Genomic DNA, 23868 nt, shown 5'->3' with positions numbered 1-23868 from the left:
ATTAGACACCATGAGAAAAGTAGCAGAAGACAGCAGAGCGATCAGGGATGCAACAGAAAATAATTGGCTCAACAAAATCCTTCAAGAATTAGGTGGATTGTCTCTAAAAGGATGGTTAGCCACATTGTTAGAAGGAATAATTTGTGTAGTTATAATTATAGTTATTATAGGCACCTGCATAGGCTATGTTAAGAGAACCATTAAGAAAAATATATGGAAATAGTAAGAAAATCTAACTACTTCCAAAGGCGGGATTGATTCCAGAGACTTAAACAATTTAGTAAAAACAGGCCCCCTTTGTGTAACCTTCAAACAGAAGCAATTTTCCTTTCAGTGATTTTTACTTTTTACTTTCTAAGTTAACTTTACTTAGTAAGTTTACTTTCTTAAGTCTCTTCTAAGTAACTGCACTGTCTGAAACTAACTGCATGTTTTGCAGACAGTGTCTGCTTCCACGACTGATAACGCTCTAAGTCTATAGTTATCACTGTGGTGGGAATGGCATGCAGAAAGGCTCTTGCTTGTGCTTATTTGAGAATCCAAGATCTCTGCTAAATTCTTCACTAATTATGAGTGAAGAGCTGTAGAAGGGCCAAAGATAAACAAGCCTGTGAACATCATCTTTGTTGTGTCTTAAATGACTTGATTCACTACTCAGGCTTACAACTCTGGCACCAGAGGAAGAGATAAATCCTGGGAGACAGAACAGGATCTTTTCCTTGGGGCCACCTGCATGTGCAACATCTTTGCAACATAAAGGCATCAACCACACTTGCGCAGAAGTGGGGTCGTAGAGTCGACAGCATAACTATGGGGGGTTACGACCACTAGAAGACCACCAGAGACCCTTCCCCAATTTAGTACTCATGCATGAAGACAGTTTTACAATATATTAGCATACGCATAAGCTTTCTTAGAACAGGCAGGCTTTTGTCAGGAATTGTATGAATATTCATTTATTTCTAATGTATATGATGAGTGTGCTTTTGTCTCTCAGTGTGCATGCTAGGAGGAGAGATCCCCCATGCACCCAGCGCTGCAATAAACCAGTGTCGGCTTTCTAAACTATCATTTGGTTTAGAGAGTTTTCTTGGTTGCTGTTTTTCAAACAGGGTCACAGTGTTTGTTACTAACAGAGCCTTGTGCATTGTTGTGCCAACAGAAGCAATTATTTCATAAGTTCTCTTTAAAGACTGTGTCTCTTGACTGTTATTGCAACTATGAAGGGGCAAACTAGAATGCACTCAAACTCTGGGAAAGGATAACCTCAAAGTATTAAGAGCTGCAGGAGAGCAAGTAAAGATGGCATATTTAGCATAGGTAATAGGGATAGTTCAGAGATTTTATTTTTTAAGCAAAAGAGTAAAACTTTTCAAAAGGACTACCTGATAGACAATGCAACAACAGGCTAGAAGAGACTGTTTTTTGCGTTCCTAGATTAATGGGAATATTAAAAGCACATGGAGTCACTGATGGGATCTAAACCAGCTGAGTCTCCGTTCAAGAAAAAATTTAACGGCACTGTGACAGTCCCATTTTTGACAGTAAGTGATACAAGATACTTAGGAAACATTTAATTTTAAATTCAAGGCATTAACACTGGTTTATGTCATCATTATGCAGTGAGCCACATTTTAAAATGGTGTATCTAAAATCCCAGGAGGGCAGGTAAAATGAGCTTTCCAAGTTTTTATCTAAAGATGGTTCAAAATATTTGTAGATTTTATAAGGAAAAACATATGGTGAAAATACATTGTTTGAAGGTTAAAACTAGGTAACACCTAGGTAACACAAGCAGGGAGTGGGTCTATGCTTCAGTAATGTCAGGGTCCTAGATACGATAAAAAATCAGTGCCTCTCATCTAATGCTAGAGGGTTCCTCCTCCCTCCATTTAATTAATTTATATGCTTTAGAAGAGCAAGTTCTTTATAAATTTCTTACCTTTTTTTTCTCCTTTGTTTTAGGTCAAGGTGTTTCAGCCTGCACGCTTAGCGCCCTAAGTCTCTACTGTAAGCTAGCACCTAAGACAGGGCATAAGAAGTGCAGCTTTTAGGTTTATTCTGATTGCCTTCAGTGTTACTGGTACTGTTCTAAGGTAGTACATGATGCAAAAACGCTTGGGAACCACTGTTTTGAACCTGGAACCACAGCAGAGGCCCCGCTACCTTCTCTTCAGTCGCTTCACACTAGCGCTAATGCCACCTACTATGATACTGCGGGGAGACAAGGCCATGAGCGCGGCAGCAAGCCAGCCAAAGCTTTATAGGTCAGTCAGGCACAGGGCCTGGCAAACAACCGCTTCTCCCACCGTAAGCCAGGCCGGAGCCGGCCCTGCCCCGTGAGTCAGAGGCAGCTGCGCCCGGCCGGTGCGACGGAGGCGGGTACAGCTGGTGCGCGATGCACCCGGGCCCGGCCACGAGGGATGAGCACCCACCCGCCACTGTACGCAGCCTAATTTTGGGCCGCGAAGCACGGCAGCCCACGGCCGCCCCCGCGGTACCGGCTCCCCCCTCACGCAGGCCCGCGCCGGAAGGGCAGGGGGGGAAGAGGAGGCTCCGGCCACGTGACTAAAACTCGACCCGCCGGCGGGAGAGCCATACCTGCCGCAGGGAGCATGCGCGGAGCAGCCGGCCGTTGGCAGACCGAGCCCCGCCCATTGTGCTGCGGCAGCCACGTCACCCGCGGCCCAACGCCCGGCGGCGGGGACGCCGCGGGCGGAGGGGGCGCATGCGCAGGGGCGGTGGCGGCGGCCGGCGCCTCGCTCTTCTTTAAAACGATTTCTTCCCCGTCTTTTGGGAGGGACAAAATGGCGGCGGCCTGACGCCGGGTTAAGTGTACGTCGGCTAGCCGCGGAGGCAGAGGGGACGGGAGGCTCGGCCGGGGGGATGGTGAGCGGGCTCCGGGCCCGGGCAGCCTACGACCAGACTCCGCCTCCTGCCCGCCTCAGCCTCAGCCTCGGCCCAGCAGCCCAGCGCCGCGGGGGAGAGCCGCCAGCCCGCCCGGCCGCGCCGCCCCGCGCCCAGGAGGGGACGCCCCGTGGGGGGTAAGTGCCAGCTCTCTCCTCTCCTCCCCGCTCCCCCGCCGCCGATCCCGGGATCGCCCGCCCTGGTGCCTTTTACGTGCGCGGTGGGGACGGGCTGGGCCACGCCGCGGGGATGGCGAAGGCCGGCAGTCGGCCCAGGTGGGATGCTTAGGAGGGGTGGGCGGACGTGCCGGCGTCCCTGGAGGGAGATCGTCCTCGTTCCCGGCGAGGTGGTGCCTCCCCCGGGGCGCCTGGTTGCGTGCGTGCGTCCCGCCGCGGGCGGGTGTTTCCCCGCAGGCCTCCCCGCCCGGGCAGGCCGCTGGCATCGCCTGCTCTCAGGAACGCGAGTGGAGATCAAACCGGGGTGAGGTGAAGGGGTGGCCTGGCTGCGAATGTCACCCGCGGGGCTCGGACAGGAGGAGTGCAAGCCAGAGGGATGCCGAGGAGGAGGGGAGTTCACCCTTGGAGCCTCCCGGCTCCGTAGGGCCTGGCTCGCGGTGCCGGAGGGCGATGGCATTTTGGTGGGCTGCCCCGGGGCTGGGGGCAGAAAGACATCCAGTTGTTTTAAAAGCGCGGAGCTATACTGTAGTGTGTGTGGGGAGGGAGGAAGGAACTTGGGCTGTTAGAGGGGACTGCAGTGGGCCTTTGGGAAGGAAGGAAGCGGCACTCTGTATGTTAAACCGAAAGAGCGTACATCGAAACCGAAAATCTCAGGAAAGGAGAAACGTGGGTCAGCTACCAGGCGGCAGCCGGCCTGCCCCCCGCCTCTGCACAGGCGTGTCCTGCTCCCTGACACAGCTCGGGACGACGAAGCCTCTGCAGCGCCCGGTACGCCTCGCCGCACAGCTTCGGTCTTGCAAGTATCATGAAACACCAGCGACTTCTTTCACTGGCTGGTTTTAGGTTGGGCGCTCCCATAGTGCAAGTTTTGTAGCTGTACGATAGATAGGTGATATTGTGGAATGCAAATGTTAAAAGTAAGTCTTGTTTTCAAAATACTGCATTAAATAGGGCAGCTGTAGTTACTCGGTGGATTGTACTAGTTCAACAAAACATCTATATTGTGGGTTTTTTTTAAAGAAAAAGAGCTGTTTCTCAAAATACTCCCTTCTCAAACTGTTCAGAACATCTGCTACAAAAACTTCTTGAAGGTTGTGAATATCAGATAGAGGTGGTTTTGTGTTGCTTCTTGTTTCACAGGTTAGAAAACGTGTCTAGAATTTTCTTGCTCCTGTCTTCATGTATGTTAGATTCTGTTGTTGTCTCCTGTTTTCAGTACTGATGTAGAGAAATCGTGTAAATACAGGTAGGTGCAAAGGAGCTGGAGCCCAGGCCAACTGGTTTACCCCTCTTCTATTAGTGGAGAACAGGCTTTCTACTTAATGTCATGCTTGTCGTGCTTCAGTGGCTGGGTTAAGAATGGTAATTTGATCTTCTGTGGAATCCGATGGTGTAATTCTAGGTCTTGGTAGCCTTTGAGCTGTGGCTGCTGCCAAAGAGATGGAATCTTGTCTTCCTCTGTTTGCATCTGTATACCCTTGTGGGAAACTGGACTAGGGAGCTAATGTGACTTTTAAATAAGTATTTTTATTTTTTTTTTCAATGGGTTAGATTTAAATAGTTCCCCAGTCTACTGAAAATCATGCAGGGCACGGCAGGACCTCTGGTTTCAGGATGGTGTGGTTTATGCCGTTTTAAAGCATTTGCACAAAACAGTCTTTTGTCACCATACTTCCAAAAGATCCTAATAACTTGACCTTATTTGTGAAGTGTGTCAGACCAAAATTCATGGCTTTGACGTGTGATCTCTGTAAGACTGCTGTGCAGCTGGATTTACTGTTCTGTTTAAAAATATTTCATCGGCTAAACAAGATGTTCTGTAACCATGTATTGTGCTAATTTTCAGCCCTGAAATTTAACTATTTGTGGAGTTCTTTGAACTGGCCAGGTCTGAATCACAAACCTAAGAGGGTTTTTTGAAGAGTTTCAATCCTTGCACTCACTTGAGACTTAAATTGCTACAAAACTACATCTTTTCTTTGAAAAGTCTTCATATTTAGAGTCAGCTGGTAGAATCATAGTTAGTAAAAAAACTTTTTTTCATATAAAATTGGAGTAATGTGATTGCTTGCCAAGTCTTTTGGACATAGAAGAACATAGCTGGATTCATTCTTTGTTTTTGTACACAGCTGATAAGTTGTACTTTAGTAAAATGGAACTCAAGTTAAAACTATTACAGACATTCCTTCTCCAAAGTTGCTTTTTCTTTGCATTGCAGAGATAACTAGCAAAATGATGATTGGCTGCTTACATTGATTGCTCTAAAATCTATGATACACTTTATGTGTCCTTTGGAGGAAAAATAATCCAATTTATTTTTAATAGCATTTTTCAAATTTCTAATTGGTAATATTTTACCAATCCTGGGTTTTGTAGGAGAGTATTGTCTTCATTTTACCCAAAGTAAGCTTTCTGTCCAGTTGCTCCAGTAGCTCCTCATGAGTATTTATTTTAGATGCTATAAAGCTACTTACTTTTTTCCTGCAAGACTATTGCTGCTTACATGGGTATCCTAAAGCAAGATGGAGTGGAATATGGACTGTTTTAAACAGATCTTTTTTTTTCCATAATCTGGGGTTTTTTTGCAGCCCTTCAGAGTAAGTGGTGACCACGTATATGGGTTATGGGACTGACAGGAATTTATCTAGCAGCAATGCCGCTGAAGAAAACTTATCCCATAATTGAACTGCATGTTTTTATTGTTGCTGAAATTTACTATCAAGTGTCTAATCACCACAACTTTAATCTCAAGTACTGTTGATTGTTTTTGCAACAACAGTTGTTAAAAAGACTTGGTTTTCAAGCGACATTCCAATTTTGACCTACTTCCATATGAACTTTGATTCCTATTACTTGTTCTAAGTAATACAAATTGAAGATCACTGTTGCTTAGAATTTAATTTCTGTGCAGTTGATTCTATGCATTTTTTTTTTTTCCACACAGGTGTGGAAAAATGGCAAAGAGAATTGCAGAGAAGGAACTGACTGACAGAAACTGGGACCAGGAGGATGAAGCTGAGGAGGTAGAATATACATTAGATTCCCTCTCCCCCCTGCAGGTAGTAGGGTAGTTATTTACATGTGCTATTCCCTTGTGGGTGGAATCTACAGTAAAATTGGTTAAAAGTGTAGCAGTTAAATATAATTTTATATAAGTGATTTTTTTTTTTTTAATAAAGCTTCCAATATAGGCAGACCATATGGCAAAGCAGCTTTTAACGGTTAAAATGACATCAGCAACTTAGAGTAAAGGAACTTTACATTTCTAAAGGGAACGCCAGGCTTGTTAAAATGCATAATGCTTTTGAACTCTTCAAATGTGTGATGGGTATTCACTGAGCTCACAAGAAAAGTGGTTTTGATTTCTTGAGATAGTTGACTTTAGGCTTCACTGACATAACACAGTCTAGATAAATTTTCTTCATGTCTCACAGCTTTTTTTTTTTTTTAAGGTCAGTATTAGTTAATTTCAGAAATATGGAATGCTTAGTCAAATGTGCCTAGGCAGCCAGACGAATTAAGCAAGCAGTCAAATGATACATTTCATCTGATTGTAAAAAGAGACTTTCATGTTTAGTGTCTCATTTATTTATGGCTAATGTATTATCTCTAAACAAACTGTGCTAGCTTCTGTGCTACTAAAATATTAAATGTTTAGGCCTATAAAATATGATAAAGAAAACTGCCAGTACTCTTCCAGAAATTTGGATATAAGAAAGCTTACTTTCCTCATTTATTGTGGGGTAGTAATTAGTCATTAGCTGCCTTTGCTAATACTTGAACTAAGCAGACTGCAGGAGATTGACCGTATATCTCAATATACCTTCTCTAAACTGAAGATTGTTTGTAACAGTGCAATACTGACAGATTACCTTCAGCAGAGATACCTTACGTCTTTGTTTTAAAAACAAAAAATTTAAAATGTTGAATTATTTGTCGTAATAAAATTGAGATTGCACGAAGCAAAATGTAATGCAGAACAAGAAAGACATAGAGTTTCAAAAGTATCAACTACTTCGCCCAGCAGCTGGCAAGCTAATCACAGTCCTGTAATTTCTGGGTTGTTTTATTTTTACTTCTTATTTGTTAGGGAGAAGTGTTAGAGTTGTGTTCAAAAACTGATCTCAGCCATCTCTTCATACTGTGATGACTTTATGCATTCTGAAAATTTCACTAATGATTCCATAACTCCTTCTTAAAGGTGGGAACCTTCTCAGTAGCTAGTGAAGAAGTCTTGAAGAACAGAGCTATTAAAAAAGCAAAGCGCCGAAATGTTGGAACAGAGGTAACATAATCACTGAGCGTTAATGTGGTAGTTTGACTCAGTTGCAAAATATGACATCCATGCTCAGGTTTTTACTTATTTGGGCTTGTAATAATACTGTATAAAGCTATCATTTAGAAGGTATATGCTAGTCCAGCTCATACATGCAAATTAATTTCTGATTACTGTTGTTCCATAACAAGAATAAGGCTAGAATAAAAAATGGGCAATACTAGTATTGACTGGGTGAAGGGAGATATGTATTTTTGAAGTATAAATGCAGAGTGTTTCAGACACAACGTCTCCTACAGATGAGTAAAATGGCGTTCGAACTGCTCCAGTTTCATTCTTTGCAGAGATGGAAGCCTGGAAATCAAAAGTTACTAGTTTTCCCATACTGGAGGGCTAGGGGATGTCTCAGGTAGACGCTAAATAAGTAAAAGCCAAAATATTAAGCTGTTCTGAGAATGAAAAAGACGTCTTTTGTGAAGAATGCTGCTACTTTTTTTTCCTTCCCCTGTGAAGAGCTTTAGTGCCACCTACTCTTCACAATAACAAATTGAAAATTGAAAGGAAGTTGGCCTTTGTTACATGTTTAGTCCCTGTGAAAGCATTAACCCAGTCCAACCAAATTGTAGTCCTTTCCAAAATCCCTGCCAGGTGCTTTGTCATATATATCTTTATATGAAACATTCTTTCAACAGTGCATGCCTTGTGTTAGAAATAGGACAGAAACTTTACCTATCACTCAAATTGATTTTTGGATTGAATGGGACTAGGCACAATTAGGGGCTAGATAGTTTTCTCCTGTGCTTTTGGTTTTCCTTCTGCTCTCCAAGCAATGTAAATGAGGAAGCTGTCCTATCCTACTTTTGCCTATAGTAGTTTTAGCCACAAATGTGGTAGAGGATGCAGTTTAATTGAAGGGTTGTACTGGGAAAAGATGATGCAAGAAATAAACCACAGTTGAACAGGAGGGATTCAGGGCAAATTTAATAGGAAAAACGGAACTGGCTGAGAAAAGGAACAAGATGATTGTAGAAGAAATAGTCAGGAGGCTGGGAGTCAGCTGTGAGAGATCAAAGCTGGAAGAAGGGCTAGGATAGGCTGGGCAAAGTCTAAGCAAAAGAGATGGCAGGACAGCTGAGGCTGCGTAAGAAACCTGTGAAATATTTACAAAAAGATAAACTTGAAATGTATTGATGTCCCTAAGTGGAGCAAGCGGAATGCTGTAAAGTAAAAGACTGCAATTTAACTTCAATGTCCAGAGAGAGAGAGGTAGGTAGGACTTATCAAAGAGAGACAGAATAAAAATAGCTGCCTAGAAATGAGAAACAGAGGACTGTACTGGAAAAGGTAAAGCACAGAGGGAAACAAAAAGAGCCCATACTCACAAGGCCAGATACTGGAATACTGGTAAGTTTTGCTATTTCTTCAGTGGGAAAAGCAGATGAAACTCAGAATCAATTCTCCTTTTCCTCTGATGGCTTTCCAGGGACATTGAAAGTCCACTTCTGGTAATAAGTGCTCATTACCTCAAAAGACATTATGTGTAGAACCTAAAAGTGGCAGTGCCTATTTGTGTGTTAGTCACACTCTTGTCTTTTAAAAACCTGTAAGAAACTATACCATAAAATAATACGGTTGTAAAGATAGTGTTCAGAACAAAGTAATGAAAGGGCTGCAGAAAGCATACAGGTTATGTTAGCAAGTACGGTCTATCTTTGCTTCTCCCATCAGTCTCGTTGGAATATTTTTGGTAAACCAATTAAACGTTAGATAGGTGACTACAAAGTATGTTGTTTTGGTGAGTGGCTTGAAGTGTTGGACTCATAATTGCAGTTGTAAATGCTAAAAGTCTCTGAAAATAAGCCTGCAATTTTATATTGCCATGTAATTATTTAAAGAAAGCAAGATGCTATGAATGTCTAAATAGGTAGCCAAACACATCCGCTGCTCTGAACAACTTTTATATATCCACTTCCTAGATCTAGTTTATTTTCATACCAAACATCTGAGTCCTCTAAAAATAGTAGCAATATGTGTCATAAGGAAGCTATTAACTTTGTTTACATAGCTGACTTAGAATAATGCATGAAATGACACATTGAACCAGGGTAAAATAAATGGAATATTAAGTGGGCATAGGATTTTTGTGGAGAAGATGTATGTAACTGGTCGTATTTTTTTTCCCCCTTTTCTTTGTGTGTTTTTTTTTTTTCTTTCTCTCCCCAGTCTGAAAGTGGAGGAGCTTTTAAAGGGTTTAAAGGCTTTATGTTGCCTTCTGGAAAAGGAGGAGGTAGCTTCAGCGGATTTGGTAATGGTGCAGGAATAAAGCCTTTAGAAGGGCTGTCTAATGGAAGCAGCAGTGTCTCTAGCACTCCTTCTTTCACCAGTTTAAAGACCACCTCCGAAACACAATCAGCATTTGGTAAGTTTTAAAGAAGCATACATATTTATCAACAAATTCAGCCATAAAATCTGTAGGGATAATTTAATAGTGAAAACACAAATTCAGACAACCCTGTAGTTCTGTTTTAAGGTTTTCAGACTTTATTCCTCTTGGTAAGATTTCTTAAAAAGATTTTAGATTGCTGGAGGTACAAGTTACCAAATGCATGCAGTTTTAAGAGGTGGAAACTAAATTCATATTTGAACTAATACAGGAGGTAAAAGCTTTATAGGCATAAATGGGAATGGAAAACATTGGCATAAGTCACTCTCCAAATAGTATAAAACAGCTGATAACATGTTCCAGTTAAATAATTGTCCCAGTTCTTTGAATTTAATTAAAAAAAAGCAGCAGCTAATGGAAAACGTCCATTTAGTAGGACTGCAGTTTCTTTGTGTGATTTCTTTTTTAAGGTCTTGTTTCTGTAATTTTTCCAGTTCTTGGTAGATATATGCTGCATGCCTGCAGTGTTAAGCTTTTTTCCTCTGTACATTTTACATTGCAAACAGTCTTACTTAGAATCTTAGCTGTTACATTTATACCTACATTTTAAGATGCTTGAAATATTTTGGCAAATCTAACTCTAGTCTCATGCTTTGGTAGTCTTTGAAGAATATTAGTTCTATCCCTTTGTGCTGGAGATGGAGAAATGTTAACCATGCCACAGTATTTGAGAGTCAGCATGCCACAGAATAGAAATGGTGGAGCTTGAAGTTTAGAGTAACTTAGATTTCAGTGAGCTTAACTAAATTAGAAGAAACTTAAACATTTAATGAGAATTTTCTTAATTTGCTTATTATGGTTTTTATATGGAAACCACTCAAAACCGTGCAAAATCATGGGCTAGTGTGTTCAGAGTTTTTTAAAGCACAAGTAGCAAGAGATAACAGAATATTTTGTTTTAATAACTGTTACAGCTTGGCAAAGCATGAATTAAGATTTTGGGGGTTTTGGTGAAATACACAAAACTCTTATTTTTTAAATGTTACTCTGTAAGATTTCTTTGGATTTTTTTTTTTTTATACAACTTTGTGCCCCATCTACTTTGTCTATCCCTGAACTAAGTTACTTGTCTAACTTAGGGAGCTTAGGTCTGTTTCACAGCATTGCCTGTTTACTTGTACCACAGTATCTGGTACGCAGTGTTGTGATAAAAGACAAGGTACCTAACTGAGCAAGAATGAGTGATTTGATAAAGAAATATTGAGAACATGTAGTTTAGGTTTTTATGAGAACTGTGCTTTCTGGAAAAAAAAAAAATGTTCTAAACCATGTTTTTCTTCTAATAGGATCCACAATATCAAATGGCCCTACTACTACTGCATTTACTGAGAAAAAGGCTGCAAGCCCAAAAGCTAATGGTGGCAGTCAACCGTCCTCATCTGGCTATGCTCACAGCAAAGTCTGTAGTTCTAGTGTTTACCACAAACAGTTAGCAGCTTTAAACTGTTCTGTGCGTGACTGGATAGTTAAGCATGTAAACACAAACCCGCTATGTGACCTGACACCCATCTTCAGAGACTATGAGAAGTACTTAGCAAATATTGAACAGCAACATGGAAGCAGCAGTGATAGTGGCTCTGAAAACGAAAGCAACAAGACACCTGGTTCTCAGGCTGTTTCTACATTTGGGAATTCAAAGCTACAGCAAGGATCAACATTTTTGTTTAACAACAACAAAACTGAGGATACCTCAGACAAAAAACCTGAAGCTGCATCTGAAAAAAAAGACCCATCGTTAGGAGCTACATCAACTGTCTCATTTAATTTTGGCAAGAGCGTTGACAGTTCTGTTCTGGGTTCCCTTGGTTCAGGAACGCTTAGTAGTTTCTCATTTTCTCCTGGGAATTCAAGTTTGTTTGGAAAAGATGCAAACCAGGCTAACTCTGTCACTGCAGTATCCACCAATGTATTGGAAGCTCAGACAGAAGGTGGCAATAGCGATGATAAAGGTAAATTCTATTTAAAGCGATGATTTTAATGGTAAGCTGTGAATGTATGTGACTTAAGAATACTGCAAAGATGAAATAAGACTAAGCTGAACTAGATCATAAATGTTCTCGAATTTAAAAGCTGCAGAACTGTACCACTAATCTGGAAACGTCTCAGTCTTGGATACTGCTTAAGTAACACTAAAAGTATATGGTTACCAAAACCTGTGTATTTCTGTCAGATTTATATTTTGTAATAGAATATCATTCTTTAGCTGAATACAAGACTTGATGAGATTTAAAGCAATGGGTGCGTTCATCTTTGAGTCTTCAGGACACTTCCATCCTGGTGCCTTTCCCAGTAGGTTTATCAAGAGATCCCTCAGTAAAATGTGTAAGATATGGAACAATTTCATAAATCTTTCTTAAAAGACTATAAGGCCATTCAAGTTGCATACTACTTGACAGTTTTACTCTGCTGTTTAGCTAAGCTGGGTACAGTAAGCTGATAGAAATCATAGCAGTTGAGGGACTGGAAAGGCATAATGCTGCCACTGTTTCTTGGCTCTCATTCCTGCAACTGATTACCCTTCCCCCAAATTAGACTTGGCTGTTGGAAGTATTTATTCTGCTTTACTTGGACCTATTTGTGGAGACTATTCTTGAAAATGTTATAACTGTTTTCCCCCCCGACAGAAGGTTTTGACTTAGGCTTGACTTGTTAAGCTTTGTACTTTTTGGTTTTGGTTGTTTGGTGGGCATTGGGTATTTTTATCCCATTTAAGCTGAAGAGGAGCATAAAGTTGCTTGAGGGGTGTGGCTGAATGAAAAGAAAATAAGACTTCTGTAGCTGAAGCTGCTTCAGAGCCCACATTGATTTAAACATATTTTGGCAATCATTGACAGGCTACACGTATGTATCAAACATAGCATGCCTAAGATAGTTGTAATACAATGCCAAAACCACCCTCCAGATTTTATGCTCACAATATTAACATACGGAATGTATTAAAACTTTTTATTTAAAGGAGGAGAAGAGGAGGAAGAAGAACCACCAAAAGTGATTGTTAATGAAATAAAAGAGGATGATGCTTTTTACTCAAAGAAGTAAGTGACTTTAACTTGGAATAGTGAATAGAATTATAACTTGTAGAATAAAATTCATACCTGCATATTGCTCTTCTTCACCACTGCAGTGCATAATTATTGATGTATATGTTCTTGACTTCCTAGTTACTAAAGCTTGTTAGGAAGCCATATAGAATATGAAGTTCTACTTATAAAAAAGTTAATTACAGACAAGAATGTGTAAGATCTTACTAACGTTCTTGTGTATCTTGGACACAGCACTGACAGCTAGTTTGTGTTCTACTTGTGATCAGTTTTTTACAAATGAAGACATTGTTTCTGCCTTCATCAGGTTTTGTAAGTTTAAATTGTAGGGCTTGTACCACAGAAATAACGTACTGTACTTCTGAAAAATCGGTCAGGTGCTCAGCTATTGGCGTGGCCTAAAATAAGACTCTTCAGCTGGAAAATGCTGACTGGTGTATGAAGGAGTGAACAAGTTGTACTTTTAAGTTCAAAACAAGACTACCTCTACTAGAAGCAGTTTTTCAAAGCATGTTCAGTAGCCCAAGTAATTGCAGGTCTGCTTAACACTTAGCACAAAATTTGTCCTTCTACAAAAAGTCATGTGCTTTATCTGAGAGAAGGTACATGCTCATTAATGAAGAATGGGCATTAGGTTTAGAGCTTCACTTAAAAAATGTTTTTAAATTTTACATGAAAGTCCTGTTGTAACTTCAGAATGATACAAGTTCATAGAATTTTGTAATTAGTGTTTTTAAGCAGTAGCTTACAGCTGTTACTCCTTATAGACCCTGAGTACAGGTTGCTGTGCATTTTACTTTTCCCTGAAAGCAATATGTTATTTCAATACTGAAAGGAATAATTAACTTTCTTTTTCTGAACCGGAAGTACTATCTGTTGGCACATGAAACAAGGCCAAGAAGAATAAAGACTTACGTTACTCTCAGCATGTTCACTCCTGATTATTGTTAAACTATTGGCTTACTGCAAGTCAAATGTATACATACATATGTGTGTGTGTGTGTATTTGGGAGATAGCTTTGTATTTAGTCTCTACATATCTGCCCAAACAAGTTTGTTGTTTTTTTTCACAGGTGCAAACTGTTCTACAAAAAGGATAATGAATTTAAAGAAAAAGGTGTAGGAACATTACACTTAAAACCAGCAGGAAATGAAAAAACTCAACTCCTAGTCCGAGCAGATACTAGTTTAGGTAAGTAAATTTCTTCTAGTACCAAGCCTTGATGAGAAATTCCCTGCTAAGCATTAGGATTTTTTTGTTGCATAGCCTAACAGACACAATTAGTGAAAACCTTTCTACTTTTTTTTTGTATAATTTCAAGTATTGAACAAGCAATTGGATGCCTCTAATGAGTATTACAAAACAGCGCACATGAAGCAGTGCAAGGAAGTAAAAGATTTTGGTGTATGTTTGGGTATTCCTCCCCCTTTTTAAAATAGCTTTTCTCTGTCTCTGACATAAGTGGCTTTGAAGCATGGCTTAAGACCCACAATGAAGTATACATGTATCAGGTGTGATGAATGAAGAGGAACAAATTTTGTGCTAAGATGCAGGCCAGCTGCCGCTTGTCTGCAGTGAATCTGTAACTAGTTGGCCATGTGGGCAGATGTCTGTTGTACTTGGGGGTAAAGGGGAGCATTACATAGATCAGGCATGCAGGATTTTCCTATATGCATTGCTCTTAAAATGCATGCCAAAGTCCAACTGTTGAACTGTGTTTTAGGTAACTTCAGTTGGATCACAAATGGTAGGTTGATGCTACAGAATTAGTAACCTATAGTGTTACTAATTAGTTACCTCAGAATATCTTTTGAGATGAACGTTAACACAGCGAATTAAAGAGAAAAAAACTGCAACCATTTCTTTGCCCTTAGAAGTTAAGGGGACTTGATGTATTGAAGTTTTTAAAGTATCATGTTCTGGCTGAAAAGTGTTTACACACTCAAACTGTGTAAATCAATGGTTTGATATTCATTGTTGAGTAACTTTGCTACACTTCAGTACCTAATTTCAACAAACTTGCATGTGGGATTCACATGCACTTCACAACTTCCATAAAAATAGAATAAATATTACACTTACAGAAGACCTAAAGACTAAAGCCATGCTACGCTGTAGGCCAGTGGTAAATCTCGCCTTGCTTGCAGTTTATAATGCACTCTAGCAAGACTACACGAAGCCTCTGCAGGCCCATTAGGGCAGTTTTCAAATGCCTGGTGAGATTGGGACTCCTGTGTTAGTCACTTCTAAATCATTAACTTCTTTCAGGGGAGACAAGGTTTGCCAGATAAAGAGCAGTTCTTAACAGTAAAACTGAAGGCCAGTGCGTGGCAGAGTTGTCAGTGCTTTCAGCATTTCCTTGGGGATTTGAATGTGTGGAGTAGAGCAGATGAAAACTTGCTTTCTCCAGGTCACCTACTCTTTAACACAAGTCTTGATTTTCACTCAGCTGATGCTAATTTTCATGATGTTGATTTGCATTCTGTCTACCTTCATCTGAGGTGATGTATTAGGAAATCTTTCCTTTTTCTTCAGCTCTTACCCTAAGACATTTCAGCTTGGTGTTTCCAAGCATTGGTTTCTAGAATCTGCTGCAGTCATAGTGATGCACGCTTTCCTTTTTGCTATCTTCACACAGTGCTATAATCCTTTCCTAAAATCTCACTGTGTTGAAAAACTGAACTGGAAAGGAAGGCGAAGACTGACTTTTCCCTAAATACTACTACTTTGCCAGGTTTACAAAATGTGTGCATCTTCCGTGGAAGCAGATTTGAGTTTGTTTGCAACTGCTTTAATAGACCACTAATACTGAAGCTGTCAAACTCACTACGTAATTTAACAAGTTGACATAGAGCGGTTATTAGTAACCCGGCGGTAGACCACACCAGATGTGTTGTACGATTTGAGAAGTTTGTCCAGTTTTAGCTTAACATGTCTGTATGTGTGTTAAAGCTAACGTTTTGCTTCTGAACTGTGCTTGATGGTCAGAATGAGTAACTTGCATAAGCATAAACTGTGACTCGACTCCTCCTTTGCTGCTTCTCCCTTGTCCCCTTCCCTTATTCCTGCGTGTCCCTACTATAATTTGATATTCTTCAGAATCCTCCCTTTAAAAAAGGAGGACACAGTCTTTTCAGAGGTTTCCTCATTCCTAATGAGGAAATAAATCTGTGAGAACAGTGGCTGTGAGCAGATGCTTAGGGAAGAATAAGACAAGTATATATGACATTTGTGAATTGCCTTCCTTCCAAAAATAAACTTAAATCCCTGTTTAGTAAGTATACTAACATCTGTATGGCAGTAAAAGCTGAAAAATCGCTAATTGTAATTTTTTTCCCTCCTCATATGCAGGAAACATACTGTTGAATGTTCTAATTCCACCCAAGATGCCATGTACAAGAACCGGAAAAAACAATGTTCTTATAGTTTGTGTTCCTAATCCACCGATTGATGAGAAGAATCCAGCTGTTCCCGTCACTATGTTAATAAGGGTGAAAACAAGTGAGGATGCAGATGAGTTGCACAAAATCTTACTGGAGAAAAAGGAGGCTTAAATAAGTTGCAGTCAGTGATCTGAGGAATTATTGCCAAATTGCTGCTGCTCTTTTTTTCTTCCATAACTTTACTTGAACACTTAAACTCTTTACTCTGATATTAAGAACTGTTATAGGAATTCTGGAAAAATTCTGTGAGGAAAAGCTAAACTAGCTAATAAAAGCTTTACTAGAACACAAGTGTTGGACTGTTGCTCCCTCATTTTCCAATGTCTAAATGCAGGACCTCTTCTGGATAAAGCACACCGATTTAAATTAAAGCATATGTTTTTAACACAGGTCAGTTTGACCAAATGGACTGAAATCGGAGTACAAAAATATGGTACCAGAGCTTCCTCACTGACTGCGGTGCAATGCAACAACCTCCTGTTTTGAGAAGTGAGGATGTTGAAGTTTAACTGTTGAAACTGTTTCTAGATTCCAGATTATTAACTGCTCTGTCGTATTCTGGGGAGACTAATTTTTCAAACTGTCAGTGACAACAATGTACCCCAACAATGACAATATTATATATTGTACTGTGTTTGAACTCTTACAGGCTCGTGTGCTGTTGGGGCTCAGAGACTGCATCTCCAGATACTTAAAAGAAAATGTGCTTGCGTGGTCTTGTTGACAGTAGTGTTTCTTAGTGAAGAACCGTAAGGTCTGTTCTTACTGTAGCAACAAGCTAATGATGTGCAATAGTACAAGCAGAGAACTGGAAGACTGTTTTACCTTGGACCACAGCTGCCATTCGCTGACTTCTGACAAGTCAGAGGCAAAGGGTTGCACTTCCATTCTGGTCCCTCCAAGGTATTCTTCCCTAGTCCCTTGGGCTAAAACTGAAACCCAGCAGAGGCAGAGCTGTAAATGTTGTACTTGTCTCGCTCCTAGTGCTTTTCTGAAGACCTTTCTTTTCACAAACAAATTTCAGGATTTTTATAGATCTTTATATTGCCTCTGGCCATTACCAAGAATACATGCATAAATGTGTGTGTCAGTAATTGTTTTTCCCATGTGCTAAAACTACAGTGCTTTACTGCATTACATTTAGTAAAGCAGTATTTTGTAGCTTTAGGACAAGCTTTCTGTCACAAAAGCAGGGAGCACTGGGTTAATCTATAACTTCGTTTTCAGCTGTGTTGAAGTGAACCATGTGGCAATAATCTGTGGATCAGAACATCATTCTGTTCTCAGTTTCCATCTCAACTTTATCAGACCTTGTTTGGTTATTTAATCCTTTTCTTTTTCAAATCTTGTTTGCTGGAAACTCCTTCCCTAACAATTGTTTTTCTGCTTCACTTCCAGCTCTGGAAACTATCCAAGAGCTAGATGTTAATATTAAACTTGAACTGCTCTCTGATCTGTCACACTGACCAGCTCTGGGGAGATGGAAGAAACACGCCGACCTGCCTCTGGCTAATGCGGCCCAGAGGAAAAATCCCATTCTTTAACAAAAGCAGCATGATGCAATTCTCACAGGGGACCTGGAAATCCACTAGTGGCATGGTATGGGTGGGGAAAAAGTAGTAGCACCATTTGGTGAGATGCAGCACATCTTACCTGCTCCCCACTGCTCTCTGGTGGGTGTACAAACAGCTGCCTTCAGTCCTCACTCACTGCACAATTCAGGTTATGGCCTTTTTTTCCCCCCTCTTAACTAAAAGGAGGAAAAACTTTACAGTATCTATAGCCCTCTGGACCAAAGTTCAAAAACAAAGGCCTTTGCTCACATTTCAGCTACACTGACGTCACAGGGATTGCATTTTTAACACTCAAGTGTAAAGGAAGCTTTGATTTCAAATATTATTTGAAATACAAACTGGTGCCTTTTTTTTTTTTTGTATCTGGCTCAGCACTTAACCATTAAAACTAAGTTACATTACAATACTTTCCTCAAAATAATGTGCTTTTAAAAAAAAAAAAAAAGTCTTGCCGATACCTAAATTGGAGACCAAAAGCTGAAGGCTTGCATGGTAATCGTGTATGAATGAAAAGCAGAACATGGCCTGAAAGTTTATTACAGGCTCAGGTTTAATGTCCAAGGGCTCAGTTAATTTTGCATTTGTTGTTTGACTGTGGTGTCTTAAAACACATCTCCATGCAAAAAGGTTTATAGGCTAGAGGGCTGGATGTGGCAAGCGGATTTCTTACACATCCCACTTGAAGAGCAGCTCTGTACAGATAGTATCTGTGGCCTTGGGTTTGTGTTTGTTGACTTCCGAAAGCTCATGGGCATGTAACTGTTTCTTCATCCATTAAAATGGGGACCAGCTAACTTAAAGGAGCAAGAGACACACTGAACTTCCTACGTGTCCCTTAATGATTTGCCTCCAAAGTGAGGCAGCCTTGGGGTTTTGCACGCACATATCTGGCCCAATTCTAAAGCTGGCAAACCGAATAATGGCGAGTGCATCTCTGTCATGTTTTCAAGGGTGGACATTCTGAGGGTGAGCACAGAGTATAAGGAAAAATAGGTAGAATAATAAAAACTGTGCTGGAAAAATTAAACCTTACAATATCCGTGGTAGCAAGTAATTTCTTCTATTAGCTGTGGGAAAGACTAATGGAGATGAGACACCTTAATTCTTTAGCAACATACGTATTTATCAGTAAAGCTAAGGGAAGGTATATAACTGGAATCTCATGTTAATTAGAATGTCAAATACATGCATAAGCATGATTTTAAAAATTTTACAGGGGGAAAGTTGCCACTAAAAGAATAGGGAAGAATTTTAGTGCAAATTAGAGATTTTAATCAACATCAGTCATAGTGACCCTGCAATTACCTGGACTATGAAGCAGGAAAAGCCAGTCATACACATTTCACTTGGTATTCAGTTATAAAGCACAACCTTTCTCCAGTACTGTTACAAAAACAAAGTTTTGATGATGCTTCAGTTTCTAGTTAAGAAATATTAAAATAAATACTATAAAAAGCCAGAGATTATTACATAGAAATAAGGCCTAAAATTAGTTAAAAGCAGAAGTTAGCAGAGCATAAAATCAATGTACTAATGCCTTCATAACAAAGTGGCACGTGCTATACAAGGAAGGAATTTTGATCAGAATTCCAACTCAATGAGGCATTCTGTATCTTGGTAGATACTTAATATATTTAACAGCTGGATATCAGATACCTGATGTTAAAGATGCAAGTTTCCTCCCTAATCTGAGTTGTTAATACCTTCACTGTTTCAGCTGTACATAGGTGTTGGAGTGTCTTATGGATCACGCATTCTTCCTTCTGCTGTAATTTTGAAGTTTCAGCTGCTTGGGAATCTTTCCTTCCCCTCTCATCTCCCCAAAATAGAAAATCAAGATCTCTGCTTCTTTTAATTATCAGAATCATCGTAAGGGAGATTATTACAGTTGGTTTTGAGTTTTATTTTTTAAAATATTAATTGCTATGTGCAGGGGTTTTTTGTTGTAATGTACTTAAAATTATCTATTTGGGAGGCACAACAGCATGTTCCTATAATCCCTTTTGGTTGATGGATGTGAAAGTTTAAATTAAATTTACAGTTCAAATGAACATGTTGTAGAACGTTAAACCAATTAGGAGGTAGTACACTTTACTTTTAAGAACTTCAGTTTCAGCTCCATTTGCAGCACGGTAACATTTAAAATGTCCTTAAAGACTTTCTTTCCAATGCCTTAACTTATTTGCATTTGCTAAAATTTTGTAGCTGGTGCCTGTGTGCAGAAATTAACTGACATTAAACACTTAAAGTGGCATGAGCTAGTCTAAATCCAATGAAAATGCTGAATGTGACGATTTGTTAATTGTTAATAGATTTCAAACCGCTCTGAATTTTTCAGTGAATACTGAAAGTTTCACATAACTTGTCATGTAACAATGTTTTCATTAGTTCAAATACATTGAGGAAGTGTACAAAACCCCATGGAAAATGTGAATAAATGACTGGGAGATAAGTGTCTCGTGTGTATCCCTTTCATTTTGACTGTATAACACTGTATTACTAAAATGAATTTTACAACTGGGTGCTTGCAGGTGAACCTCTGCCTAGAAAATCCTGCGCGCAGCCTTACTGCTGCTAAGAGAAGCAACGTGCTTCCCTGCCCCTTCCTCAAGCTAGCTTTGAAACCTGTCCCATTGCCCAGAGCCAGGTCAGCAAAAATGCTTTTTTCTTGCAAGGTCAATGAGCTGAATGAGCTCAGAGGGAGGAGCTAGGGCTGCCTTTGCCTGGGGAGAAGAAAACCTAATTCTTACATGCTGAGAGAATGACTGTAGAGATTGATCTCTAAAAATCCCTCCGCTTGGAATATTAAAAGATATAAGAGCAAAAGTAATCTGTGTTTGCCTGATGGTGTATGTAGAACATATTTTTAGATCTAGTCTAAAAGCGCTATCCCTAGAGCTAGGCCACGAAGTGATTCTTCTCATTGGTTTGTGACACTTTGGCAAATAGAAAAAAAAAGAATAAAATCAAGACAGACTTGTCCTGAAAAGCACAGATCATCCTTCCAATGTGTCAGGAACTGCTGAGACCATGAGAGCGCCTGTCATCCTGTACTTTCTGCTATTAGCCACTGTCATGCTGTTTAGCCCTACTTTAATCCTCTTTATAGTTCCGGAGCTATCCACTTTATGCCCACAAATGGGAGCTACCTCTTGCATGACGATACAACTATTGGTTAGCAAAGATGATCTCGACATCCGCCCATTATCACCGCCACAACTACAATGGTGGGGAAACCCAAGAGCCTATGTTCCAGTTTTAAGGATGCAGTTGCTATCAATAGCCACATTTCTACCTAAATTGCCCAGTACTTTTTTAAAAGAACAAAAACAAAAACCCCCAAAAACCAACTTCATGCACTTGTGATGTTGGCATTATTCCACATTTTGGACATCTCTTAAAAAGACAGCCAGCACTGCTTACAGAGTCTCCCTAGCTTTCAGCAGCCATAGAGAAAAGCAAAGTAACAGCTCTTGAGAGCAGAAACAAGGTCATTATTCATTTCAGGCTGGGGCAATCTAGGACATCTAATGCTTAATACTTTGCTAATAACCACAGATTTTACCACTTGCACAACAGGAAGGCGCAAAAGTAACAGTGCAGAACACAGCAAGTCCTGAACATCCAGACTAAGAAAATGCAACACTCCAAGAACAGCCTGCATTCATCAAAATCAGCCTCTTTCCTCATCCAGCAGGAAAATGCCCCTCACATCAGACTAGTTACAGCAACCGAGTCATACAGAAGCCAGAACTGACTCATCTGAAACGCACATCAAGTATAAGCTAAAGGCTACATACATGTTATTGGCTAGAAAAATAGTGCAGGTGACAAGTAAACTTTAATCATGATCCAAACGATGCATCGACAAACAGGTTACCTGCTGTAATCAACCTCCTGCTAAAGACAAAACTGAAAGCCAACTGAAGAGCAACAGCCAGCCAAGTAACTGTGAGTAACGTAGCCTTACATATGACACGCCATTTGAAGCTGCAGATGAGTTCAGACTCGACGTGTGGCAAACAGCTTGCCTTAGTAAAATACCTGCTTCACAGAAAGGTCATAAGACAGACACACAAGTAAAGTTTAGGCAGAGAAGAGCAACAAACTTCTCTGGGTATTCAGCAGATGACGACTGGGTTACAAACCTCGGCACTACTGCTTAAGTTATGGTACGTGACTGCGCGAGCACCCGTAACAGACCAACTTGCATGTAATACAGGAGGAGCAGCATGGCGGAACCAAAGGCTGCACCAGATGAGTAAAGAGGTAGAAGAACGTACTTCAAAGTTTGAAGTAGTCATCGATATACTGTTATCCAAGTTTCTGTTAGGGTCGTATACAGCTCTTTTTTTAAGGCATCATACTAACTTAAAAATTCTTATTTGTATCTGAGCATCCTGAATAAGTATTATAATAAAAATAAATATTCATCATCATCAGTTTAGTGGGTATTACTATTGGGATCATAACCTTTACCTATAGGTAGTGCAGAAATGGATCGTCTCTGGAAGTCTGCAGAGGCTTCAAAGATACAAACAGAACTTGCCTGCTCAGGCAGTACCACTGAGTAAAAAGTCTCTGACTTTGGTTTACTACCTTAATATCATAGATGACATAATGCAATACAATATTTTTTGTTTAAATTATGGTCAATGCTAGTTTTGGAGCCCTACCTGAACTGGTGGGCACTCAGGGCATTCCTCTTACCTGCAAACGGTAATTCTGCTGACTGCAGTTCCAGGGAAAACTTGCAGATGGTTTCTCCATTGTAAAAAGCAAATTCCTAACACTGAAGAGAAAATGGTAGATCATATACCAAATTTAATTACTTTGGCAGTTCATTAAGTGTTTCCTTACCTTTACAATGAAGTCAGAAACGACTACTGTGAACAATCGCCTATGCTGATCTTCTCCTGTGCTGAGCAGGTTAACCACGGAGGTACTTACCAGGAAGCACTTAATTCAGAATTCTTGCCGAGAAGGAAACTTGAATAGTAACTCTTCTCACTCTTTGATGCTGCATCTATCACTCTCATTTTCAAAGCAAAACCTAGTCTGACACTTGCAGTGATGAGCAGGGATGGAAGAGTGGCTTCTACCAACCTTCTTGTCCTTCAGGAACAAAGGAATTCCTCTGGACTTGGTGCAGGCTTAAGGCATTCTCTATTTCTAAGTGACATAGGGTTTTGATGAACACAGTGGTTGCATCTGAATTAAAGGTTGAGTATGAGACTTCGAGGACTCTCTAGTCTAGTAGGCTGCTTTTGCTGGATTTCCCTAGGAATACTGCATAAACATAACCACCCTCATGTCCAGGGGAGATGGGAGGTGGAAGAGCATGAGTTGAGTAATCATATATTGTGAAATACTAACTTACTAATCACCAGAATGTTGGCATAAACAGGTAACAGGGAAAACACTAATGCAGCAGGAACTAACGCTTCAAGACAAAGCTTTTTTTAAATGTAGGTGGTCTCCACTGATCTGTGCAGGGTGACTTGGTCTTCTTGAAAATTATCAGCCAGCTCCATTCATTTCAACAGGGTTTTAAAACTGTTTATTCCCACCTTCCTTTAACCAATTTCTTTGAAGTGAGTTCAGAACCACGTGAGTTAACTCCTTGCATGTTTATGTTATTGCCTGAAGTTCAGCATCTTCAGCAGTGCGCTCACACCTCCACAGGCAGCAGCCGCCCCAGTCTGCTGTGTTTAATAGGATGCCTCCTCACCCTCTCCCACCCCTCATCCATCCTATGTTCCAACAAGGAAGATCATTCTTTTTGCGTAGGTGCCATAGGGTATACATTGCACGCAGGTACAATGACAGTTATGTGGCTGGCCAGTTTTGTCTTCTGCAGTGGAAGTGCAGCAGAGGGAAGAAGTCCACGCTCCTCACACTTAAGTAAATTCAGTTTGGGCACACCAACACTTCTGTCTTGTCTGAACAAGAAAATGGATTGTCTGCCTTGGTTTTCACACCACCATCTCAATCAACATTAACCCTA

The 23868-nt window shown here is 40.3% G+C and overlaps 1 protein-coding gene across 2 annotated transcripts; it reads left to right on the top strand.

Annotated features, from left to right (window-relative positions):
* Positions 1–2693: 2693 nt before the first annotated feature.
* NUP50 (nucleoporin 50) lies at positions 2694–16927 on the top strand. Of its 2 annotated transcripts, none has more exons than XM_068401500.1 (8): positions 2694–3044; positions 6028–6106; positions 7285–7368; positions 9583–9778; positions 11089–11751; positions 12759–12837; positions 13917–14035; positions 16196–16927. In XM_068401500.1, exons 1-8 carry the CDS (start codon positions 2887–2889, stop codon positions 16396–16398), a joined length of 1581 nt encoding a protein of 526 aa, XP_068257601.1. In that variant the 5' UTR covers positions 2694–2886; the 3' UTR covers positions 16399–16927. The 2 variants fall into 2 exon arrangements, with proteins under 2 accessions (XP_068257601.1, XP_068257602.1); XM_068401501.1 differs by lacking the exon at positions 16196–16927 and adding an exon at positions 15483–16189.
* Positions 16928–23868: the final 6941 nt, after the last annotated feature.

This window comes from Nyctibius grandis, chromosome 5 (assembly GCF_013368605.1).
Source record: "Nyctibius grandis isolate bNycGra1 chromosome 5, bNycGra1.pri, whole genome shotgun sequence".
Taxonomy (NCBI): domain Eukaryota; kingdom Metazoa; phylum Chordata; class Aves; order Nyctibiiformes; family Nyctibiidae; genus Nyctibius; species Nyctibius grandis.
This window is presented reverse-complemented; position numbering and strand designations above follow the sequence as displayed.